This window comes from Mesocricetus auratus, unplaced genomic scaffold (assembly GCF_017639785.1).
Source record: "Mesocricetus auratus isolate SY011 unplaced genomic scaffold, BCM_Maur_2.0 Super-Scaffold_100007, whole genome shotgun sequence".
Lineage (NCBI taxonomy): Eukaryota > Metazoa > Chordata > Mammalia > Rodentia > Cricetidae > Mesocricetus > Mesocricetus auratus.
This window is the reverse complement of record NW_024429191.1, coordinates 93,232,171-93,252,699: the sequence shown is the minus strand read 5'-3', so window position 1 is coordinate 93,252,699 and position 20,529 is coordinate 93,232,171. Positions and strand designations below refer to the sequence as shown.

At 55.3% G+C, this 20,529-nt stretch overlaps 1 protein-coding gene across 4 annotated transcripts; it reads left to right on the top strand.

Moving 5' to 3' along the window:
• Positions 1 to 591: 591 nt before the first annotated feature.
• On the top strand, positions 592 to 19,558 carry Exoc7 (exocyst complex component 7). 4 transcript variants are annotated; one of them, XM_005069890.4, is made up of 20 exons: positions 592 to 724; positions 892 to 957; positions 2,671 to 2,855; positions 3,042 to 3,147; positions 5,577 to 5,799; positions 6,591 to 6,758; positions 9,347 to 9,439; positions 11,641 to 11,786; positions 12,022 to 12,174; positions 12,446 to 12,544; positions 12,843 to 12,905; positions 13,211 to 13,277; positions 13,983 to 14,021; positions 14,646 to 14,711; positions 14,968 to 15,088; positions 15,314 to 15,409; positions 16,407 to 16,470; positions 16,659 to 16,700; positions 16,809 to 16,942; positions 17,146 to 19,558. In XM_005069890.4, the coding sequence occupies exons 1-20, from the start codon at positions 665 to 667 to the stop codon at positions 17,246 to 17,248; spliced, it is 2,094 nt and encodes a 697-aa protein (XP_005069947.1). In that variant the 5' UTR covers positions 592 to 664; the 3' UTR covers positions 17,249 to 19,558. The 4 variants fall into 4 exon arrangements, with proteins under 4 accessions (XP_005069947.1, XP_012968804.1, XP_005069948.1 ...); XM_013113350.3 differs by lacking the exon at positions 9,347 to 9,439; XM_005069891.4 differs by lacking the exon at positions 13,983 to 14,021.
• Positions 19,559 to 20,529: the final 971 nt, after the last annotated feature.

Here is a 20,529-nt window from a genome sequence, read left to right as displayed (position 1 = left end):
ACCTGAATTCAATCCGTCCGGGACCCACACATGGGAAAGAGAAAACTGACTCCAACCTGCATACCCACTCCACGGCACGTGCACGCTCACACACACACATAAACACAAAAAATAAATGTATTACATTAAACTTTAAAAAAAAACATTTGAGTTGGGTTTGCTGGAGCACACATTTAATCCAGCACTCGGGTAAGCCTGGTCTACCTAGTCCAGAACCTCGTCAAACCAATCAGGTATGCTTTGGTCCGCTTGCTTTTTGGTTTGGGGACAAGAGTCTGACTCCGCAGCGTAGGCTAGCCTGCAATTTACTAAGTAATCCAAACTGGCTTCGAGTTCGTGAATGCCCTCCCGCCTCAGTCTCCCAGGGTGGGAAGTGTGAAGCCGTGGGCCCGGCGCTCCCAGCAAAGCGGCCCCAGACTTCGGAGGGCGAGCCGCGGAGCGCCACACCCAAGATGGCTCCAACCGGCAGCCTATTCGCGAGCAGCGACAGGCGCGTACTTCCGCCTGCCACTCCCAACATGGCGCCGCCGGAGCGTCTCCCTCCTCCCCGGGGGGGCGGGGCCGAGGGAGGAAGTGGGTGTGACAGGGACGGAAGCCGAGCTGGTCCCCCAGGGAAGTCAGCGGCGGGGGTGGGGTGGGAGTGGGAGCAGCGCCGTCCGCGGCGATGATTCCCCCGCAGGAGGCTTCCGCCCGGCGGCGGGAGATCGAGGACAAGCTGAAGAAGGTGAAGCCGGGGGGAGGGTGGGGGAGAGCGCGTAGGAAGGGCGCCGGGTATCGGCTGCGGGGTGGCAGGACAGACGCGGTTGCGGCTAGGCCGTGGGGTCGGGCGGGTGGGGGTGGCCTCCTGTCTCCGCCGGCTTGGGGTGACGCCCTCCCGTCCACTCCGTGCAGGAGGAGGAGACGCTGTCCTTCATCCGAGACAGCCTGGAGAAGAGCGACCAGCTCACTAAGAACATGGTGAGCAGCCCTCAGCTGGGAGGCCGCGGAGGACGGGTGGGCTGCGGCGTGGGTAGCAACGGCGGTCCTGCGTGGGCTTCTCCTCGGCGCCCTAGCCTCCGCCCCCTCACTGAAGACTTGTCGCTGTCAGTGCTTCTGCAAACGTTCGGTGGTAACCCCGTAAATAGGCTGGCTCTAGCCCCGCGTCATTGTCAAGTGATGGATGCTGGCCGGGAAGGTTGTGTGGTTCAGTGAGATTACCGAGGCAGCAAAGTCCCAAAGGGCTTTCGGGATGGAAACCACCTCAGAGAGCTAACGGATCTTAGATCCAGCCCTTGTCCCCACAGCTTATTTTTGTGGTTCTTGGCGGGCAGGACTCGAGTTTCGGTTAATTTGTCTGCCAAAACAAAGACGGCCGCCCAATGTGTCTGAGGGGGCGTTTGAACCAATGCATGTTGCACACTGTCTGATATTTGGTGGCCGCTTTAAAAAATGCTGTTATATTCTTCTTTCTTTCTTTCTTCCTTTCTTTCTTCCTTTCTTTCTTTCTTTCTTTTTCTTCCCGAGGCAGGGTTTCTCTGTGCAGCCCTAGCCGTCCTAGACCTCGATTTGCAGATCAGGCTGACCTTGAACCCAGAGATCCCGGTGCCTCTGCCTCCTCAGTACTGGCACTAACGGCCTGCGCCACCACTGCCCAGCTTGCTTCTTCAGTCTTAGAGGAGACTGGATCACAGATTGAGTAAATGCAAACCTGCATTGTGTGTGGTTGCGCAATAATAAAGATTTGTGCTTCTTTAATTAGATTCACCCTTAGGGGAAGGGGTCTTTTTTTTTTTTTTTTTTCGAGACAGGGTTTCTCTGTGGCTTTGGAGGCTGTCCTGGAACTAGCTCTTGTAGACCAGGCTGGTCTCAAACTCACAAAGATCCGCCTGCCTCTGCCTCCCGAGTGCTGGGATTAAAGGCATGGGCCACCAACGCCCGGCTGGGGAAGGGGTCTTTAAGACAAGAGCAGTGTCTTCGAGACTGCTCTTCGTGAAGTCACTTCCTGTTCAGTCTAGGAAAGTGGCAGAGAGACCAGAAGTTGAGATTGGGCTTTAGAGGGTACAGAGGAAGCTATCCTGAGGCGATTATCTTTTTTTGTTTTAAAGTTTACTTTTACTTTGTGTTGTGCATTTGCACTGTGAGCATGCAGTGCCTTCAGAGGCCAGAAGAGGGCGATAGACCCTTTGGTCCTGGAGTTGAAGGCAGCTAGTTGTGAGCAGTGTGATATGGGTGCTGGGAACTGAACCCAGGTCCTCTGTAAGCACAGCAGGTGCTCTTAACCTCTGAGCCATCTCTCCAGCTCCCTGGGGGGATTGTCTTAGGAAGAATTAGTTTGATGTTCCTGTTGCCTTAAGGCGAGCACCGGCTGCTCTTCCAGAAGACCCAGGTTCAATTTCCCAGCACCCACATGGCAGCTCACAACTGTCTGTAGCTCCACAGACACACTTGCAGGGAAATAAATAAATAATCAATGCACACAAAAATAAACCTTTAAAAAGTAGAAAAGATGAAATTTCAACAGTTTACCTTGAATTACGCCCTGTACCAGACTAGGGACACAGCAGCAGCAAACAAGCCAGCTGTGTTCCCTCCTCTATGTAGCTTATTGTCTGGAAAACCAAGGAAAGCTCAGAGATGCCAGGATCACCCTGAGACCTGTGAGCCTGAGGCTCTCCTCACGCCCTCCCACAGGTGTCTATCCTGTCATCGTTTGAGAGCCGCCTCATGAAGCTGGAGAACTCCATCATCCCCGTGCACAAGCAAACGGAGAACCTGCAGAGGCTGCAGGAGAACGTCGAAAAGACGTTATCCTGTTTGGACCACGTCATCAGCTATTACCACGTAGCCAGCGACACCGAGAAGATCATCAGAGAGGGGTGAGTCTTGTGCCGAGGGCCGCGTAACCAGAGTCTCCTGGACCAGTGGCTCTAGGCCTCAGAAGGGGACTAAAACATATTTGAGCTTAGAGCCCCTCATAAGATATGCATTCTCTTCCGCACCGGCACGCCATGTCCTTCGGCCATCCTGCAAGGCTCACCCAACGTTTTTTTTTTCCTTCCCAGCCCCACTGGTAGGCTGGAAGAATACCTTGGAAGCATGGCCAAAATCCAGAAGGCTGTGGAGTATTTTCAGGACAATAGCCCAGACAGCCCGGAGCTCAACAAAGTGGTAAGGAATCATGTGACACGGCCAGGGCATCAGCCCCTGGCTTCGTGAGGACCAGGCGTGAAGAAGCCTGGGGAGGCCGGGTGTGGTGACCCGTGCCTAGAGCTTGTGAGATGGAGGCAGAAGGATCAGGAGTTGAGATGAGTAGTGTTCCAGACTAGCCTGGGTTGTGTAGCAAAACCATGTCTCAAAATATTAAGAAAGTATATAAAAGAATAAGATACTCTGGGTGGTGATAGCACACGCCTTTAATCCCAGCGCTCAGGAGGCAGAAGCAGGTGGATCTCTGTGAGTTTGAGGCCAGCCTGGTCTCAGAGTGAGTTCTAGGACAGCTAGGACTACACAGAGAAACCTTGTCTTGAAAGAAAAAAAAGATAAAAAAGAATAAGATACATAGTATTCAAAATGTAGGCCTTAGGTTCTGTTCCTTGGGAAAATATAACTTTTTATCATACTTTTTTTAAAACTTGTTATTTTTTTATTTTATTGTTTTTAAAGACTTTATTATGTATACAGCATTCTGTCTGCAAATATGCTTGCAGGCCAGAAGAGGGCACCAGATCTCATTATGGATGGTTGTGAGCCACCATGTGGTTGCTGGGAACTGAACTCAGGACCTCTGGAAGAACAGCCAGTGCTCTTAACCTCTGAGCCATCTCTCCAGCCCTTTATCATACTTTTATAGCTTACTTAAACTAAGTGTAAGATTAACATTTGATTTTTATATTTGCATGTGGAGGTTTCTTCACTATGGTAAAAAAATTCATCCTATGCTGAGGCATGGTGCCTCGGACCTGTAATTCTAGCACTTAGGAGTTTGATGCCATAAGTCCAGATTGGGCTACATAGTGAATTCCAGGCTGGCCAAAGCTACATAGCAAAACCGTGTCTCAAAGCCATAAAGCAAAACAAACAAACAAATCACATAAAGTTGACCATTTCAGTCAGGCATGATGACAAATACCTGTACTCTTGTTACTTGATAGGCAGAGGCAGGAGGATTACTTCAAATGTGAGGCCTTTTTATTGCTAAATACTATAGATATACCACATTAAGAAATGTGTGTATTCATTTCATTTGTGTATGTGGACATGTGTGTGCTGCGGTGTATATTGCCCCTCTCCCTCTACGGTGTCATTCTCTGAGATCAGACTCAGTTTATCTGGCTTGGTAGCAGATGACAAACCCATTGAACCATCTTGGCCAACCCGATATCCACCTTTGTTTAGCCATTTATCACTTGATGGGCGCTTGGGTTGTCTCCACTTCTTGTACATTGTAAATAATACTGTATGGACCTTTACATCTATATTTTAGCGTAGACATTTGTTCTGAAGTCTCTCTTGCGTTTTTTCCATACACATTTTTGTAAATTTTTTCTCAGTCATTTGTTTCACTTTCTTGTTGATAACACTTGACACTAATTTGAGGTAATCCAACTACTTTAGAGTTTTTGTTGCTGTGATCAAACACCATGACCAAAGTAACTTGAGGAGGGAAGGGTTTATGTGGCTCACACTTCCACATTGTGGTTCATCATTGAAGGGAGTCAGGGCCGGAACTCAGGCAGGGCAGGATCCTGGAGCTGATGCAGAGACGTGGAGGGGAGCTGCTTACTTACTGGCTTGTTCCCCATGGCTTGCTACACCTGCTTTCTTATGGAACTCAGGACCACCATCCCAGGGGTGGAACCACCCACCATGGACTGGACCTTCCTCCATCAATCACTAAGAAAATGCCCTATCGCCTGTAGCCCGATCTGATGGACACATTTTCTCAAGGAGGCTCCATCCTCTCAGATGACTCTAGTTTGTGTCAAGTTGATATAAAACTAACCAGCACACCAACTTATCTGCGGCTTTTATTTTACAAGTTCCTTTCTAACTAGAAGATAAACTAACAGTGAAAATGAGAAAATAATAAATTAATGCTTGTTAAGCAGAGTTTGGCCTAGAGACATCAAATATTTCTTGTTTATTTTTTAAATATTTTTTAAAGTTTTTATTTAATTTTTTATTTATTATGTACACAGTGTTCTGGCATGCAGATGGTTGTGAGCCACCATGTGGGAACTGGGAATTGAACTCAGGACCTCCGCAAGCCCAACCAGTGCTCTTAATCCCTGACCCATCTCTCCAGCCCCTCTTGTTTATTTTTATATAGGGCCTCATGTGTTGTCTAGGCCGGCCTCAAACTCACAGAGATCCACCTGCCTCTGCCTCCCGAGTGCTGGGATCACCACCACACCTGGGACAACCATCAGTTTTAGGGACAGGAAGGGAAGGAAGCACCAAGTCAGGCTTCCCAGTGTTTCTCCTGTGGGTTGACAGAGGCATGGCTGGGGCTCAAAGGCCTGAGGATGGGAGGGGGCGGTGCTACAGAACACAGCTCAGCAGGCCCCCCCCCCCCGCTTCCCTCCTGCTCCTTGCAGAAGCTGCTGTTTGAGCGGGGGAAGGAGTCACTGGAGTCTGAGTTCCGCAGTCTGATGACCCGGCACAGCAAGGTCGTCTCCCCGGTGCTCATCCTGGACCTGATCAGTGGTGACGAGGAACTGGAGGTCCAGGAAGACGTGACCCTGGAGCACCTGCCTGAAGGCGTCCTCCAGGATGTGGTCCGCATCTCCCGCTGGCTGGTGGAGTACGGCAGGAACCAAGGTGAGAGAGTTCCCTCTGCCAGAAGAGTGGTGGCTTCCCCGCCACCTCCCCAGCCTCTCTCTCTCTGTGACAGCACCTCAGTGAAAGCTCAGGCTGTCCTGGAACTCCATGTGTAGACCAGGCTGGCCACAAACTCACAGACATCCGCCTGCCTCTGCCTCCCGAGTGCTGGGGTGATGGGTATTCACCGCCACACCCAGCCGTTGCCCACGTCTCTTGACAAAGTTAGATCTGGACGTTGCCTTTGTTTTGTTTTTCAGTGTTTTAGATTTATTTTCCTTTGATTTACACATATGTTGCGTGTCTGTGAGTATATGTCACACGTGTGCACCTGCCCATAGAGGCCAGATCAGAGTCGTGTTTGTGGAGCTGTACAGGTGGTTGTGAGTCACCGGGCATGGGCGCTGGGAACCAAACTCAGGTTCTCTGAAAGCAGCCCATACCTATACCTACACCTCACCGCCCCCCAGCATAGAACATTCTATCAACAAAAATAAAAGCAGAATAAGACAAAAACCCATGATACCAACACAAGTTGGTGGCATAGGTGTAGAAAAGTACTTGCCTGACGTACAGGAGCTCCTGGCTTTGAACCCCAGCCTTGCTGGAGGACAGTTTTTCCCTCTCAGACTTTGCCTGGTTTGAGATGAGGCCATATGAGTGGCCAGAAGCCAGAGCAGGTGCTAGGAAGAGATTCGCCCGCAGCACCATGGGCTCTGCTGCCTCCCTGTACAGAAGCGAAGTGGCTGTAGGGACCTTGCTGACACACTTCTGTTGCTGTCTCTCTGCAGATTTCATGAATGTCTACTACCAGATTCGCTCTAGCCAGCTGGACCGCTCCATCAAAGGCCTGAAGGAGCATTTTCGCAAAAGCAGTTCTTCCTCCGGGGTTCCCTACTCCCCCGCCATCCCCAACAAGAGGAAAGACACACCTACCAAGAAGCCGGCCAAGCGGCCAGGTGAGCTCCACCCCTGACCATTTACATAACCAGCCGCGGGACCCTGGAGTCTGGGTTGGTTGTCTTTGTGCACTCAGGTGAGCACTATCAGCCTTCTGGAGCCCATATCCATGGTCACCAGATTCCTAGGGACACAGGATAGAGCAAACGTCCCCTTCCCAAAAGGCCGTGTAGATTCTTATACCCAGCAACTGGGTGATTTCCCTAAGGTCTGGGGGATGGGAGGGGCAGGGCCAATGGTGTGCTCAATTGTCTCCGAGGCTGGGTGGCAGAGGCCGTAGGTCAGAGTGACTTGCTAGGTCTCCTCCCCTTGCTGTGTAGTCCTGTTAGGTGAGAAGAGGCAGGGCAGACAGGCAGAGCAGCTGAAAAGCAGGTACGGCATAGAGGCCATTGTCGGCGGTGAGACAGTGCTGTTCACTCCTCCCAACCTCACGTCCTCAAAGTCCATGCTCCAGGCTAGCTCTCTGTCAGCCTGGCAGCCTTCTTCCTCAAGATGGGCTGACCTGAGTCCCAGAGAGAGGATGTTCCAGTATGTTGGCTACTGCAGTAACACCAGGAGAGAAAGCCCGTGGGCTGCAGTGAGCGCCAACCCTGGGCTCCGAGCCGCTGCTCAGGCCTGGCTAGGGAGCGTGCTCACCTAACAACAGGCCTTGAGTAGAGTTCACGCCCTCCCCAGTACTTCAGTCCCAACCCACCCAAGCCCTTCCAATCCCTTCAGAGAGCAACCACGTGGCCTGTGTCTCAGCCTTTGTTTAAGGTTTGGAGACAAGGTAAAGGGAAGCTGCCTTCAGGGCTTGGTGGCCTCTGCAGGAATTGCATTGCCCTTTAGAGAGTGTCCTGGCTGCCCCAGTAGAGAACTTGCTATAAACAGCGACTCTGCTAACCCATCCTGCTGGGCTACAGCTGCCTGCATGGCTGGCCAGTCCATCTGTGCGCCTTCCTGTGTGGGGAGGAGCTGTGTCCGTGCGCTGACAGGGCCTCAGCTGCTTCGTGCTCACTTCTTCTTCTTGGACAAGCTCACTGGAGACTCCAGAACCCTGTTTGCCCAGTCCTTCAGGAGGAGGGATATGACCTCAGGGCTCTCTGTGAACTTAATCTGTCCTTGTCATGGAGATGTGAGGGACTGTGAGGTCCCTGTGGTTCTGTGGGGCTTTAGGAGTTGGCAGGGATGAGTGATTATGGAGTCAGGCCCTCAGGACATCTGCCCCCACTCTGAGTACAGAAGAGCCCCTGGCCTCAGTGACGATGAGGCCCCAGCCTCGGCATCTGCCCTTATAACTGGGTACCTGATGGACTTGGATGCTGCCAGGTCAGCATCCCTGTCTCCCTGCAGCCAGTGTGCTGGTTAGGTCCCTGTTGAGCCCATCTGTTCCCGGGTAGGTTGTGGAGCAGGAATCTGATTCACTCATTACTAGGGCGCTCACTCGGGAGGGAGCACGGAGGGAGGGAAGCAGATGTGAGCTGGCCTGCCAAAAGGAGTTACCGGTAGCTGGTTTCAGTGTGGTACAGAGAGAGCCAGCTGAGCCTGCCCTGGCCCGTCTAGCCTGGTGGCTGCTGTGAGGACAGCAGCCTTCCTGGGTTCAGGTGTGGTGAAGGGAGCCTCAGGAAGGTGGCTCAGTTAAGCTCCTGGATGGCTCATCTCGCGGTACACTCTGCTAACCAGGACACGGCCTGCTGGCTGACATGCTGCCTATGTCCCCACATCTCCCAGGAGCTCGCTGCCCTGAGGGCCGGGCTGCTACATCTCATTTATTCTCACTTGTGACACTAACTGTTCTTTCTCCCCATGGCAAGAGCATGCTGTCTTTACCATGGTTCACCCTGCAGGTGGTGGCTCCTGCTGGCCCCTCCTAGCTTTTCAGTTTGTTGCCATTGCTGTGTTGGCCGAGTGCCTTCTGGGGTGTGGGGGCCTCTGCCTCTGTGTGTCGGAACCTCAGGCTCCCTCACAGCTCCCCGACCCCAAGCCCTCAGGGCTGCCTGCCCTGGACTGCTCTTTGGCTTATGTCCCAACACTGAGCATGCTCGGGAACTCATCCTGGGGTCTAGGCTGGTTTCCAGGTAGCCCCCGGGTGGCCCCGTCCTGCCCATAAGTGTGAGCACTTGGCTGCTTGGTCAAATGGCGCTCTGTAGGTGCTTTCTTTTCCCGATGGGTCTTCATGCACCTTGTTTTTGGTACCTTCTGTCCCTCTCGGTGAACTCAGAGCCAGACTGGGGGTCGGTGCAGAGCCCCGGGCTGAGCTGGGACACATTTTCTTCTCTCTCTGGTGACCCTGGCAGGGGCTCCTGGCAGAGGAGTTGAGAGCATGCTCACTGTGGGGAGGGCGGGGCTGGCAGAGGAGTTGAGGGCATGCTCACTGTGGGGAGGGCGGGGCTGGCAGAGGAGTTGAGGGTATGCTCACTGTGGGGAGGGTGGGGCTGGGCAGGTGGAGTTGAGGGCATGCTCACTGTGGGGAGGGCGGGGCTGGCAGAGGAGTTGAGGGCATGCTCACTGTGGGGAGGGTGGGGCTGGGCAGGTGGAGGCTGCTGCTGTCTTCTCTCACTCATTCCCTAGGTCTTCCTCTCTCCTCTCTGTGTGGCTCTGGTGACAGGGACGATCCGTAAGGCTCAGAACCTTCTGAAACAGTATTCCCAGCATGGTCTAGATGGGAAAAAGGGGGGCTCTAACCTCATTCCTCTGGAAGGTAATCACCCTGTGTTCCTTTTCCGTCACCCCTCTTTCTCTATGAATCCACTCGCTCGTTAGGCAGGACAGAGCCTCTCCAGGAGGGCCTTGGGACAAATTCTGAGAGGGCCGGGTGGGGAGTGGCAAACCCTTGATGCTCCTCGGGCTTTAGCAGGCCCAAGGACAAGTTTCCTGACCCTGGCCTGGTCCTGCCTGGCTCTGCCCTTCCTAAGGTTTGTCCTCCCTGTCTCTGTCCTGTGTAAACTCAGAGAAAGTTGTCTCGGGACAGCCCTTTCACGCCCAGATCAGCAGGGCAGGACTGAGTTGGTCAGTGCCTACGGCTACCCCGCTCTGTAGAGAGGGGAACTCTCGTAGCTAAGGGTACAGGCTGCCTGGAGGACATGTCTCTCCTCTGTTGTCAGGGGAGGGACAACCAGAGCAGCTGTGCAGGTGGATGCAATCTCCTCCAAAAGAGTCTCCCTGGGATGTACAGGAAGACAGTCCTCATTCACTCAGCAGTGACATTTCTCACGCCTCTCCGAGTCAGAAAACAGCCAGGGATGGTCCTTAGTGCTCCCTTAGAGTCGGGCTTGAAATGGCTGTTCCCATGGGGTTTGCGGCAGTGGAGGGGCTCGGAGCCCTCCTTGGTGCTCCCTCCCTAGGCCCCATTTCACACTCCACTCCTGGAGATCCAGGGCTTCTTCCCTGCACCCCAAGGGGCAGCTGCCTGGCCCCTGGATAAACGCTGCTGTGTTTGTGCGGCTGACATCCTGCTAGGTCACGAGCATGATTTCCGAGTTAAGTACCTGTCCGAGGCCCTGAACGACAAGCACGGGCCACTGGCCGGTGAGTACGTACCGAAGCTCAGCCCCGGGCAGCCGCTGGCACTGCCTACAGAGCGGTTCCCCAGATGGCCTGTTGTGCTCTAAGGATGGGCCTGGCCTGTGGCCTGTCTCTCACTTCTGTCTCCTCTGGGCCTTACGTCTCCTTGCCTCTGGTGAGATGCTTGGCTCTCTGGGCCCAGCCAGAGGAAAAGCTGCAACTTGAGCTTGGAAGGCAGGCAGAAGGGCAGGTGGCCTCTCTGAGGTCATAGCCCGAGTGTCTCACTTGTTGAGGCCATCCACAGCATGTAAAGCCAGGCTGTTCTGTGCCGGGGCTCCTGCCCACCTTCCAGTAGTGGGATGCTGTGTGCTCCTGGGGCAGTGCAACCAGGAGCCCTCCCTCTCTGAGGCTCACTCAGATTGTTTTGTTTGTTGAGATAGAGTCTCACTGTGTACCTCAAGCTGGCTTTGAACTCAGTCACCTGAGTGCTGGGATCATAGTGTGCATCACACTTGGTCTCTTCCCAGAGTTAGTTCTCCTCTACACACACACACTCACACACATGCTCACTTGCACACACGCGTGCGCGCGCACACACACACTTACATATACACTCACACACACACTCACACACATGCTCACTCGCACACACTTGTACAATCACACACATACACACTCACATATGCTCACTTGCACACGCACACACACTTGCACACTCACACATGCTCACTCGAGCGCGCACACTCACACATACACACTCATTCTCTCTCACACACATACACACTCATTCTCTCTCACACACATACACACTCATTCTCTCTCACACACATACACTCGCGCGCGCGCGCACACACACACACACACTCACAGGCACACACACACTCACAGGCACACACACACGGCAGCCTCATAGGCCATAGCCCATTACTCCCTTACACTCTTCAGGGCCAGGTGAGGTTGGGAATGACCTTCATAGGGACCACATCTCCCAGATTGAGGACCACAGTGACTGCCTGCATAAAATGACCCTGCCACCTGCCCATCCCAGACTTGTCCTCTTCCAAGCACAATCCAGAATCCTCAGGCTTGGGGTCAGATAACCTTACCCAGGGAGTTGGTTTAGGAATTTTCCTTCCTTCTAGCTTTCTCCCACCACGTCTAGTGTTTGATCTGGGGCCGTAAACGCTGCCTGTGCTGAGTGGAAAGTGAAGCCAGGAGACTGTTTGGACTGGACGGGGCACCTGACCTCCCAGGCCTGCCAGAGTAGTTCTTGCTGTGTCCTGTCACAATAGCCTGCCTCTTTCCATTCACTGCGGGTCTGACTGGAGAGACTCAGACCCCAGCAGAGTGAGTGGTTTCTTCTAGACCAGCCACTCAGGGGCACTGCTTTCCCACTAGGGAGAGACGACATGCTGGATGTGGAGACCGACGCCTACATTCACTGTGTCAGTGCCTTTGTCAAGCTGGCCCAGAGTGAATACCAGCTGCTGGCGGTCATCATCCCGGAGCTCCATCAGAAGAGAACCTTTGACTCCTTGATTCAGGTCTCGCCCTGCCCACCCTGCAGCTCCGAGCACTGACCCATGTGACTTACTGCAGAATCTAGAGGGTGGGACAGGCCTGTTGCCCCATGCCCTCGACTCTTTGGTGTTGCCTATGACCCCCTCCCCCGCCCTTCACAGCATGTTAGCTCCCCTTCACACCCACAAGGTGCCCCGCTGTCCCTAGGAAGCAACTCTGCTCTGCCCCTGCCTGACAGGGTCCTTGTCCTTCTCGCAGGACGCACTGGATGGACTGATGCTTGAGGGGGAGAACATCGTGTCTGCTGCCAGGAAAGCCATCGTCCGCCACGACTTCTCCACAGTGCTCACAGTCTTCCCCATCCTGCGACACCTCAAGCAGACCAAGCCTGAGTTTGACCAGGTGCTCCAGGTATGTGGGCCTTCACCCGGCTTCCCCGTACTCCTCTCTGGGGAACTCTAGTCCATGCTCTCCTGCCTCTCATCTGAGGTGACTCCTGGGGCTTTGGGCAAGTTTGGATGCTCACAAGGTAAGAGAAGAACCGTAGTTAATCTGGAGCTGGAGAACACAGCCTCTGGAATGAGGGCGGGAAGGACCTAGAAGGAGTTAGACTCACAGCTCGCTGGAGAGGGCAGTGAGCCAGACTCTGATGAATAAATATGCCAGCCATGTCCTCCCTCAGGGCACAGCAGCCAGCACCAAGAACAAGCTGCCGGGCCTCATCACCTCCATGGAGACCGTGGGAGCCAAAGCACTGGAAGACTTTGCCGACAACATTAAGGTGCCCATAGCCCCTTTCCCTTTCACCAGGCCTGGCTTGCTCGTGAGCTCTGGGAACTCCTCAGAGAGCAGGCCTTCAGGGGCATCAGGTTCGCTCTGTGGAAAAGCCCCCGCACTGCTGGTTTGCTGGGGAGACCCCCTGAGCCCCTCTGTTTCTTCTCTGGCACCGTAGCTCTCTGAGGCTGAGGGACAGCCTAACACCCGTGAGCAGGGGGTGGCGCCGTATGCAGGCCGACTGGGCCTCAGGCTGGGGGAAAACCCTTTCCGGGAACCAGAGGCTGTTCTTTTTCTTCCCACAGAATGACCCAGACAAAGAGTACAACATGCCTAAGGATGGCACCGTTCACGAGCTCACAAGCAATGTAGGTGCTACCCAAGCCCTGCTGAGGTGGGACCAGGCTCGGCTCCGGGGGCAGCAGCACCAGGGGGAACCCAGCCTGCCCAGAGCTCCTGGGCTCCATGAGCCGTCCTTGGTGGTGAAGGGAAGCTTCTGCAGCACAGGCAGCCAGAGCCCAAAGATAGCCTGGAGTCTGCAGCTGCTCCTGTCGCTGTGCAGACCGCTGTACAGACCGCACCGCAAGACTGGGCCTGCGGGTTGGGAGGGGCGTGTGTGGGAAGCCGCCGCCTCGGGCTGCCCTGACCCTCTTGGATGTGTTCTCTCCACCAGGCCATCCTTTTCCTACAGCAGCTTCTGGACTTCCAGGAGACAGCGGGTGCCATGCTGGCCTCCCAAGGTACCCGACACCTGTGCTGGGCTTACTTGGGGACATAGTTAGGCCCCTAGTAGGCACTAGCTTGCTGTAGGTGTGGGCAGGGTGTGCTGAGGGGTCTCCAAGCCCGGGGAGTAGGGTTAAGACATGGCCTGTGGGGAAGTCTAAGCCCATGGACTTCTCCAGCCTGAGCATAAGGAGGGCGGGGTTTGTTGGCGTCCTTAGGAGTCCCACCCCCTGCTTGCTCCTTTGCTGTCAGTACTCTGGGGTGGGCGCTGCAGGTCTCAGGGGCTCACCCTGTCGCCGTCGTCGTCCCCCCCCCGGGCGCTGCCACACCTGTCCACTCCCCCGTTGTCTGCCTGTTCTGTTGCTCCACCTCTCTCGCTGCCCCTGGTGGGACTGGGGCTTGGGGCGCTGGCATGCAAAGAGAGTTCTCTTCTGGGTCATCCCGAGAGCGGAGGTCCTGGGCCCTCCATTCGCTTCTGTTGGGGAGTGGGCGGGGCAAAACGCCAAGGGGCAGCCCGTTCTCTTGGGCTGCACTTTCCAGTGTTTCTGGTCTTGAGTTAGCTCGGTTTGGTGTGTGCTGCTGTCTGTCTGGCTGTCGTGGGGGAAAGGTCTGCTTGGCTTGGGGTGACACGGCGACTTCTAACCTGTTTTTTGCACTTTGCATCTTTCTTCCTCCTCTGTTTCCCTCCTCCCCCTCTGTGTGCACTGCCTGTCACTCCGTAGTTCTTGGGGACACATACAATATTCCTTTAGACCCCCGAGGTAAGCAGTGTGGTCCCCGAGCCCCATCCTCCCCTCCGAAGCCCTGTGGTTGAGGTTCCCAGGGTACCAGTTCTCAGGGCCCACTGGGGCAGGGCATGAGTTCTTTAAGGCCCTCATTTCCCCCTTCCCTTGAGCTCCTTCTATCTCTAAGTTTACCCAGGCAGCACCTAATGGGTCCAGAACCCAAGAACACCCCCTGGCTAGCCTAACCCCTCCCCTTGGCCTTCTGTTCTGTATCACAGGTCTCTGCTGGGGGTGAGGACAAAGTGGGAAGACTGGGTGACCCTATCTAGAAACCCTTGCTGTTGGGATCTAATAGACAGCACCCATCTGAGTTAGGGGCCAGGCTGGGAAGGCATTGGTGGCTTCACCTCTCCTTCCTGCCTGCTGCCGTGGGCTGGCTCCTTACCCCGTCACTGTAGAGGACAGCCCTGGGCTCCAGACAGAGTCCACAGTGCTTCCTGTAGCTCAGCAGGTGCCCATCTCTGCTTGAGCTCCTCCTTCAGCCCTGCCCCACCAAGCCCGGGGCCTGTCCCAACACTTCCTCCTCTGTCCCTGGGGTGTGGGAAGGGCCATCAAGGGTCTCCGCTATTGCCACCATAGTAACATCTCCTCTCCTCTCAGAAACCAGCTCTTCGGCCACCAGCTACAGCTCCGAGTTCAGCAAGCGCCTGCTGAGCACCTATATCTGTGAGTCTCCCTGGCAGAACCTCCTCCGTCTCCCTCCTCCCTGGCCTCAGTGCTGTCCATCTCTTCCTGGGTCCCTCTCCTGGCCTTGGGAGAGTAACCTGCCGTCTAGCTCAGGGTCCAGGGGTTGAGACGAGCTTCAGAGGCCCGGGAGTCAGGAGAACAAGGAGCAATTGTCAGGAACTGGTTAGCAGGCCCTAGTGGTCACGTCGTTTGTCTCAGACACCTTTGGTGTAAGTGGCCCCATCATTCTGTGCAGGCAAAGTCTTGGGCAACCTGCAGCTGAACCTGCTGAGCAAGTCCAAGGTGTACGAGGATCCCGCCCTGAGTGCCATCTTCCTACACAACAACTACAACTACATCCTCAAGTCCCTGGAGAAGTAAGTGGCAGCCATGCCAGCCTCTGCCTCCCGGGGCCGGATGCGCCATCCGCCGCCTCCTAGCCCTGTGTGCTTGCGTCTCCTTGGTCAGCACCCAAGGGTGCTTCTGCCCTAGAGCTCAGGAAGGTTCAGAATGGGGGCCTCCTTCCCACTCTTGGTGCCAGGGCCACTGACTTCTGAATCCCAGGTGTTTCTTTTCTCTCTCTCTCTTCGGCCTCCACCTAGGTCTGAGCTGATCCTGCTGGTGGCTGTGACCCAGAAGACCGCTGAACGTTCCTACCGGGAGCACATCGAGCAGCAGATCCAGACCTACCAGCGCAGGTGAGCAGCCGCCGGCCCTCCTGCTGTCCCTGCTGAACCCGCCACACCCCCACCACACCCACCACACCCCGCCACACCCCCAACACACACCCACCACATGTCCTTCTTAGCCGCTCATAGCATGAGGCCAGCAGCTGCTGGCGACATCACAGGTAACCCGTCTGTTTTCCTTCTTGGGGTTTGTTTTTAGTGCCAGGGCCTTGTCTGCCACTAAGCTATGCCCCTAGCTTTTTTTTCTCTTCTTGGTTTTTTTTTTTTTTTTTTTTTTGGTTTTTCGAGACAGGGTTTCTCTGTGGCTTTGGAGGCTGTCCCGGAACGCACTCTGTAGACCAGGCTGGCCTCGAACTCACAGAGATCCGCCTGCCTCTGCCTCCCGAGTGCTGGGATTAAAGGTGTGCGCCACCAACGCCCGGCTTCTCTTCTTGTTTTTTAAATCTAACTCACGAGTGGAGAGGGAAGCCCCCCCCCTAGCTGTTCCCCAGGGACCACATGGCCTCTGCAGAGTGGTCTGCCAAGTGTCATGGCTAAGAATAGTTGAAAAGTGAGCTGTCAGAGAGGTGAACGATGTTTGGCCCTAGAGAACAGCGGGCTGTGAGAGCCCTTCAACTTGAAAAGGTTCTGGGTACGTCTCCAGTCCTCCGGCTTCCTTGGCCCATTTCTTTCTGAGCGTCCCCTCTTCCTTCCTGTCTATCTGTCCTCTGCTCCTCTCTTCCCATCTGTTTCTCTATCTTAATTTGCCACAATATTGATGTGAACTGTGGTCGGCAGTGTGTGTTCAGTTTATCGAGCGCCTTCTGCTTCCTGTCCCTAATTGTCAGGGCAGAAATGTTCCCAAGGAGAGCATCTCTGTTGTTTTCCTTACTCCTGACCCAGATCATTCCTACTGCCCTCACCTTCAGTAGACTGAGAGATTTGCAGAGCAAAGCCAGCTGACTTTAGGGAAGAAGCAACTATCTGAAGCTGTCTCTCTCTCTCTTCTCACCCTGCTGTCTGGCAGCTGGCTAAAGGTGACTGATTACATCGCAGAGAAGAATCTGCCAGTGTTCCAGCCCGGAGTCAAGGTAAGCCCAAGGCCTGTGCCAGGAAGGGGTGTCAGCCAATGTGGACACTTGGATCTTAGGAAAAATGGACAAGCATCTCTCTGGACAGAGATGTGTGAGGCCACGAGGGCGGCAGGGAGGGCGGGTAGCGTGACTCTGCTCTGAGCATAGCTTTCTCCACTGCCTCCCCGTGTTCTCTGGACCCCCAGCTCCGGGACAAGGAGCGGCAGGTGATTAAGGAGCGATTCAAGGTGAGTTGAGGTCCTCCCTCCCAGCCACTGATGGCTGTTGCCGCCGTGGCGACATAGGCACAAAGCTTTTGTCTCTCGGTCCCTCCTTCCTTCCTGTTTGGTGGTCAGGGATTCAATGACGGCCTTGAAGAACTGTGCAAGATTCAGAAGGCCTGGGCCATTCCAGACACAGAGCAGAGGGACAAGATTCGACAAGCTCAGAAAACCATTGTCAAGGAGACCTATGGGGCATTTCTGCACAGGTGAGCCCATCCCCGCTCCAGGCCTCTGCTGCCCGCTTTCCAGGCGGCCTACAAAGAGCACGTTTGGTGCTCTGGGCTTGGGAATTCCATCCGGGGGCACCTCTGCCATCTTAGCACACGTGTCTAAGTGTTAAGGGTGCCAACACTTAGGCTGAGGGTGGAGATGCCCTCCCCCTTGACCTCTTACCATGGTGCCTGGTCAGGTATGGCACCGTGCCCTTCACCAAGAACCCTGAGAAGTACATCAAGTACCGTGTGGAGCAGGTGGGCGACATGATCGACCGCCTTTTCGACACCTCAGCCTGACCCTGCCAGTGTCCTGCCCGGGCCACCAGACTCACATACCATCAGGCTGATGAGCCAGGGTTAGCCTCTAGCCAGGTGGGTTTGAAGTCCTTTGCAACAGAGACCTTGCTGCCCCACCCAGGAGCCCTGTCCCTGGTGTTTGCATCTCCCCTCTGGCCCACTTGCACCCACCCAGAATGTGGGGCCCTTCTCACCTTGGGTTTCACGATGGACACATCTGGCAGGGGCCACAATATGGCTTCTGAGGCAAAAGATAAGAAGGACAGAGGCTGGTGCCCCCAGCGGCCATGTGGATACCAAGAATGGGGTGGCAGACTCCACGCCGCCCCCTCCATCCTCTTCAGCCCACAGATGTGAGTGGGCTCAAACAGCAGGCCAAGTGGTAGCCCTCAGACTTAGAGGAAAGGCCGTCGGTGCCGACCTACTCTCTTGGACTCATTGTCCACAGTTCTGCCCTGGGATGTCCTGCCACCTGGGAGTCACCTGGTGACAAGAGGCAGGAGGGCTTTGTCTCTGGCTTTGGGTCTGACACACTGCAAGAAGTGTTTGGAAGAGTTCTGAACTGCTCTGTGGGGCCAGCCCCTCAGGCGTCTGTCCCTGGTCCCCAGCTTCCATGCTCCCGGGCCAGGCACACATTAATGATTGCAGGGGCTTTAGGCTGGATGCATGAGACACAGGCAACCTGTGGACGAAGGAAGCAAGTCAGGAGCAAGGGGGAGGCCATGAGGGCCAGGCCGGGCTGTACTGCTTAGGATGCCGGCGGACAACCGTGGTGGAGAAGGGCGGGCCCCGCTGGTGCATTTGGGGATGCTTGTTTTGCTTTTACACTCAGAGGGGAGCTCAGGATGCATGAGCCCCCGTTAGAGAATGGAGCTGATCTCTCTCAGACACTGTCCTAACTCTCGCCTAGCTATAGGAACTGTGCTGACCCTTAGATCTGTATCCATAAGCCCCACCCTGTCACACACCGGCCCACCACCATGGCACTACCTTGCTAGGGGCTGGGTCAGTCTTGAACATGTCCCACATCCAGACGAGCCCCGCCCACGAGCCGACCGCACGGCACACTGGCCGCATCCGTGAGGAAAAGTGTGTTCAGCAGCAGTAGGCCACCCTCCCTTGAAGTCCTTCCTCCTCCAGGAGCTGCTGGCAAGGAAAGGAACTGTTTTTACTTGCTCCAAAGCATTCTTCCTGAGCAGAAGGGTGAAAGACAGGGGTTCTTAGTCCAGAAATGAAGGCTGGAGCGGGCTTGACAGCAGAGTGATAAGTTGTACACCTGCAGCTGAGCCAGACCTGGTGTCCGGGTGTGCTGTGGGCTCCCAGCGTCTGCCTGCTGGAGCCAGCCTCTGGGCGTCCCCTCTTTATCCTCCCCAGGTAGAAGCCGGTTTGAAGCAGGGCAGATTCATCCCTTATAGGCCCCGCACTCCTCCTGGCCCCGCATTCCCAGAGTGGGCCTGAGCTCTTGCCTGCCTTCCACGCTAGGTGCTGGGCTCCTCTCATCACTCAGATCCCCTCTGGGCATGGGGTTGGGGCCACTCTCTCCAAGGCTGTAAGCCTTGGTGCTGAGGAAGAGCAGCCGCGGGTGAGGAAGTAAACTGCCCACGGAGGGGGCAGAGGCTGAACCGAGCTAGTCTTGGCGACTAGGAGGCTACAGTGGAGCAGGTCTCGCTGAGCAGTGGATCGCAGGAAGGAGAGCTGGGCAGAGCCTGCACTGGGGAGGAGCAGAAGACAAGCCAGCCCACAAGCACTGTCACTTTGTAGGCAATGCATGCACTCTGGTGTGAGGACAGCAGACCCTCACACACATCCGCTAACAACAGTGTCTCCCGGGGACCACCCTGCCAGGATGGACTTGAGCTCTGTTCTTCGGGATCAGCTTGGAAGCTCTCCCTGGGATGTAGAAGGGGCAGGCAGAAGGGAGACTACGTAGCTCTGGGCACACACCTTCCCTCTCCCCTCCATCAGGCTCTACCAGTCTCTTCCCAGGTGGACTCAGTGTCGCCTGGAGGAGGGCATGGGAGGCTGGAGAGGGACCTGAGCTTTCAGGTTGTGACCTGCCTGTTCTTTCTGACACAGTCCCGCCCCGCACATGGGCCTGGAACTCCAGCTGTCACTGAAGGGGTGGATGCAAACTATGAGCTAGGGAGAGAGAGGCTCGAGCCCAGGGAGGCACAGGCTTCTGCTGGCTCCCGGTGGGAGAGGGAGCTAGTGCACAAGAGCCCCCTGGCCTTTGGAAGCACATCAGATGGCCTCCAGTTAGAGAAGAGCCTCCCTTGTGAAAATAAATGCACTTGGCAGCAGCTCGTGGCAGAGGCGATTGCAGATTCCTCTCTGTCCTCCGTCTCACACCAGAAACATCAGGGCCCGGGGGGCAGCGGCAGTGGGCTTTCCTGGGAACGCTTTCCTGGTTTAACATCTTGTAGGTGTGTGCATACATACTGGGTAGCTGCCCCTTCAGTTGCCTTTGGGGATGTGTGCTGGTCTACTAGGCCACAGAGCCCTGTGCCAGACTGGACTGGAGACCAGCCTCTGTGACATCCTACCCAGTCTCACACCCCAGGTTCTGTGAGCACCAGTGTTGCTGAAAGGGTGCAAACAGGCTGCAGTCGCTGTGGTCCCCTAGGAACTGGAGTCACACCCTGGTCACCCTGTGGATCCTGGACCTTCCAGTCCACCCTTAGCCCACAGGGAGAAGCACCATGACCAGAGCCCAGCCCATTCTTGTACTGGGGGGGGGGGAGACCTCTCCCCTAGTTTTGCCAGCCCCACCGGGGTTCTAGAGAGCTTCTTACTCATGCTACTGTGGTAACCACCAGCAGGGAAATACTCCCTAAGAGGCATCTAGAGATGGAGGGAGGGAGGAGGAGGGGTCTATGTGGTACGTACCTGAAATACCTACCCCACACTTCCTGGCCCACACTTCCTACCCCACACTTCCTGCATAGTGAGTCTGGGTGTCTGGAGCAAATCCCAGGGCAGTGTGACTACCTGCTAGGGATGTACACTAACATTCCAGGCTAGACAAGCATCCAGCCAGGACAAGACTCCAATGAAGCCTCGTTCTCCACATATGTGTCCTTAAACTCAGTATGTTGGTGAGAGCTAATGTCTGGAGTGTGTTCCCATCTTTGCCTCCCCCAGGTGGGAGCTCACCCCTTAGCATCAGCCCAGGGGACGCCAGGCTGCAGGATGTGCTGGGGAGGAGAACCTCACAATGGGGATGGCCACTAGCCAAGCTGAGTGCTGCCCCCTTCCCAGTTCGGCACTGGGTACTGCTCCTC

Coding starts and splice junctions, on each gene's coding strand:
- Exoc7 (XM_005069890.4), top strand. CDS start 665: ATGATTCCCCCGCAGGAGGCTTCCGCCCGGCGGCGGGAGATCGAGGAC. Junction 5,800..6,590: donor GGAGTACGGCAGGAACCAAG/GTGAGAGAGTTC, acceptor GTCTCTCTGCAG/ATTTCATGAATGTCTACTAC. Junction 16,943..17,145: donor TATGGGGCATTTCTGCACAG/GTGAGCCCATCC, acceptor GTGCCTGGTCAG/GTATGGCACCGTGCCCTTCA.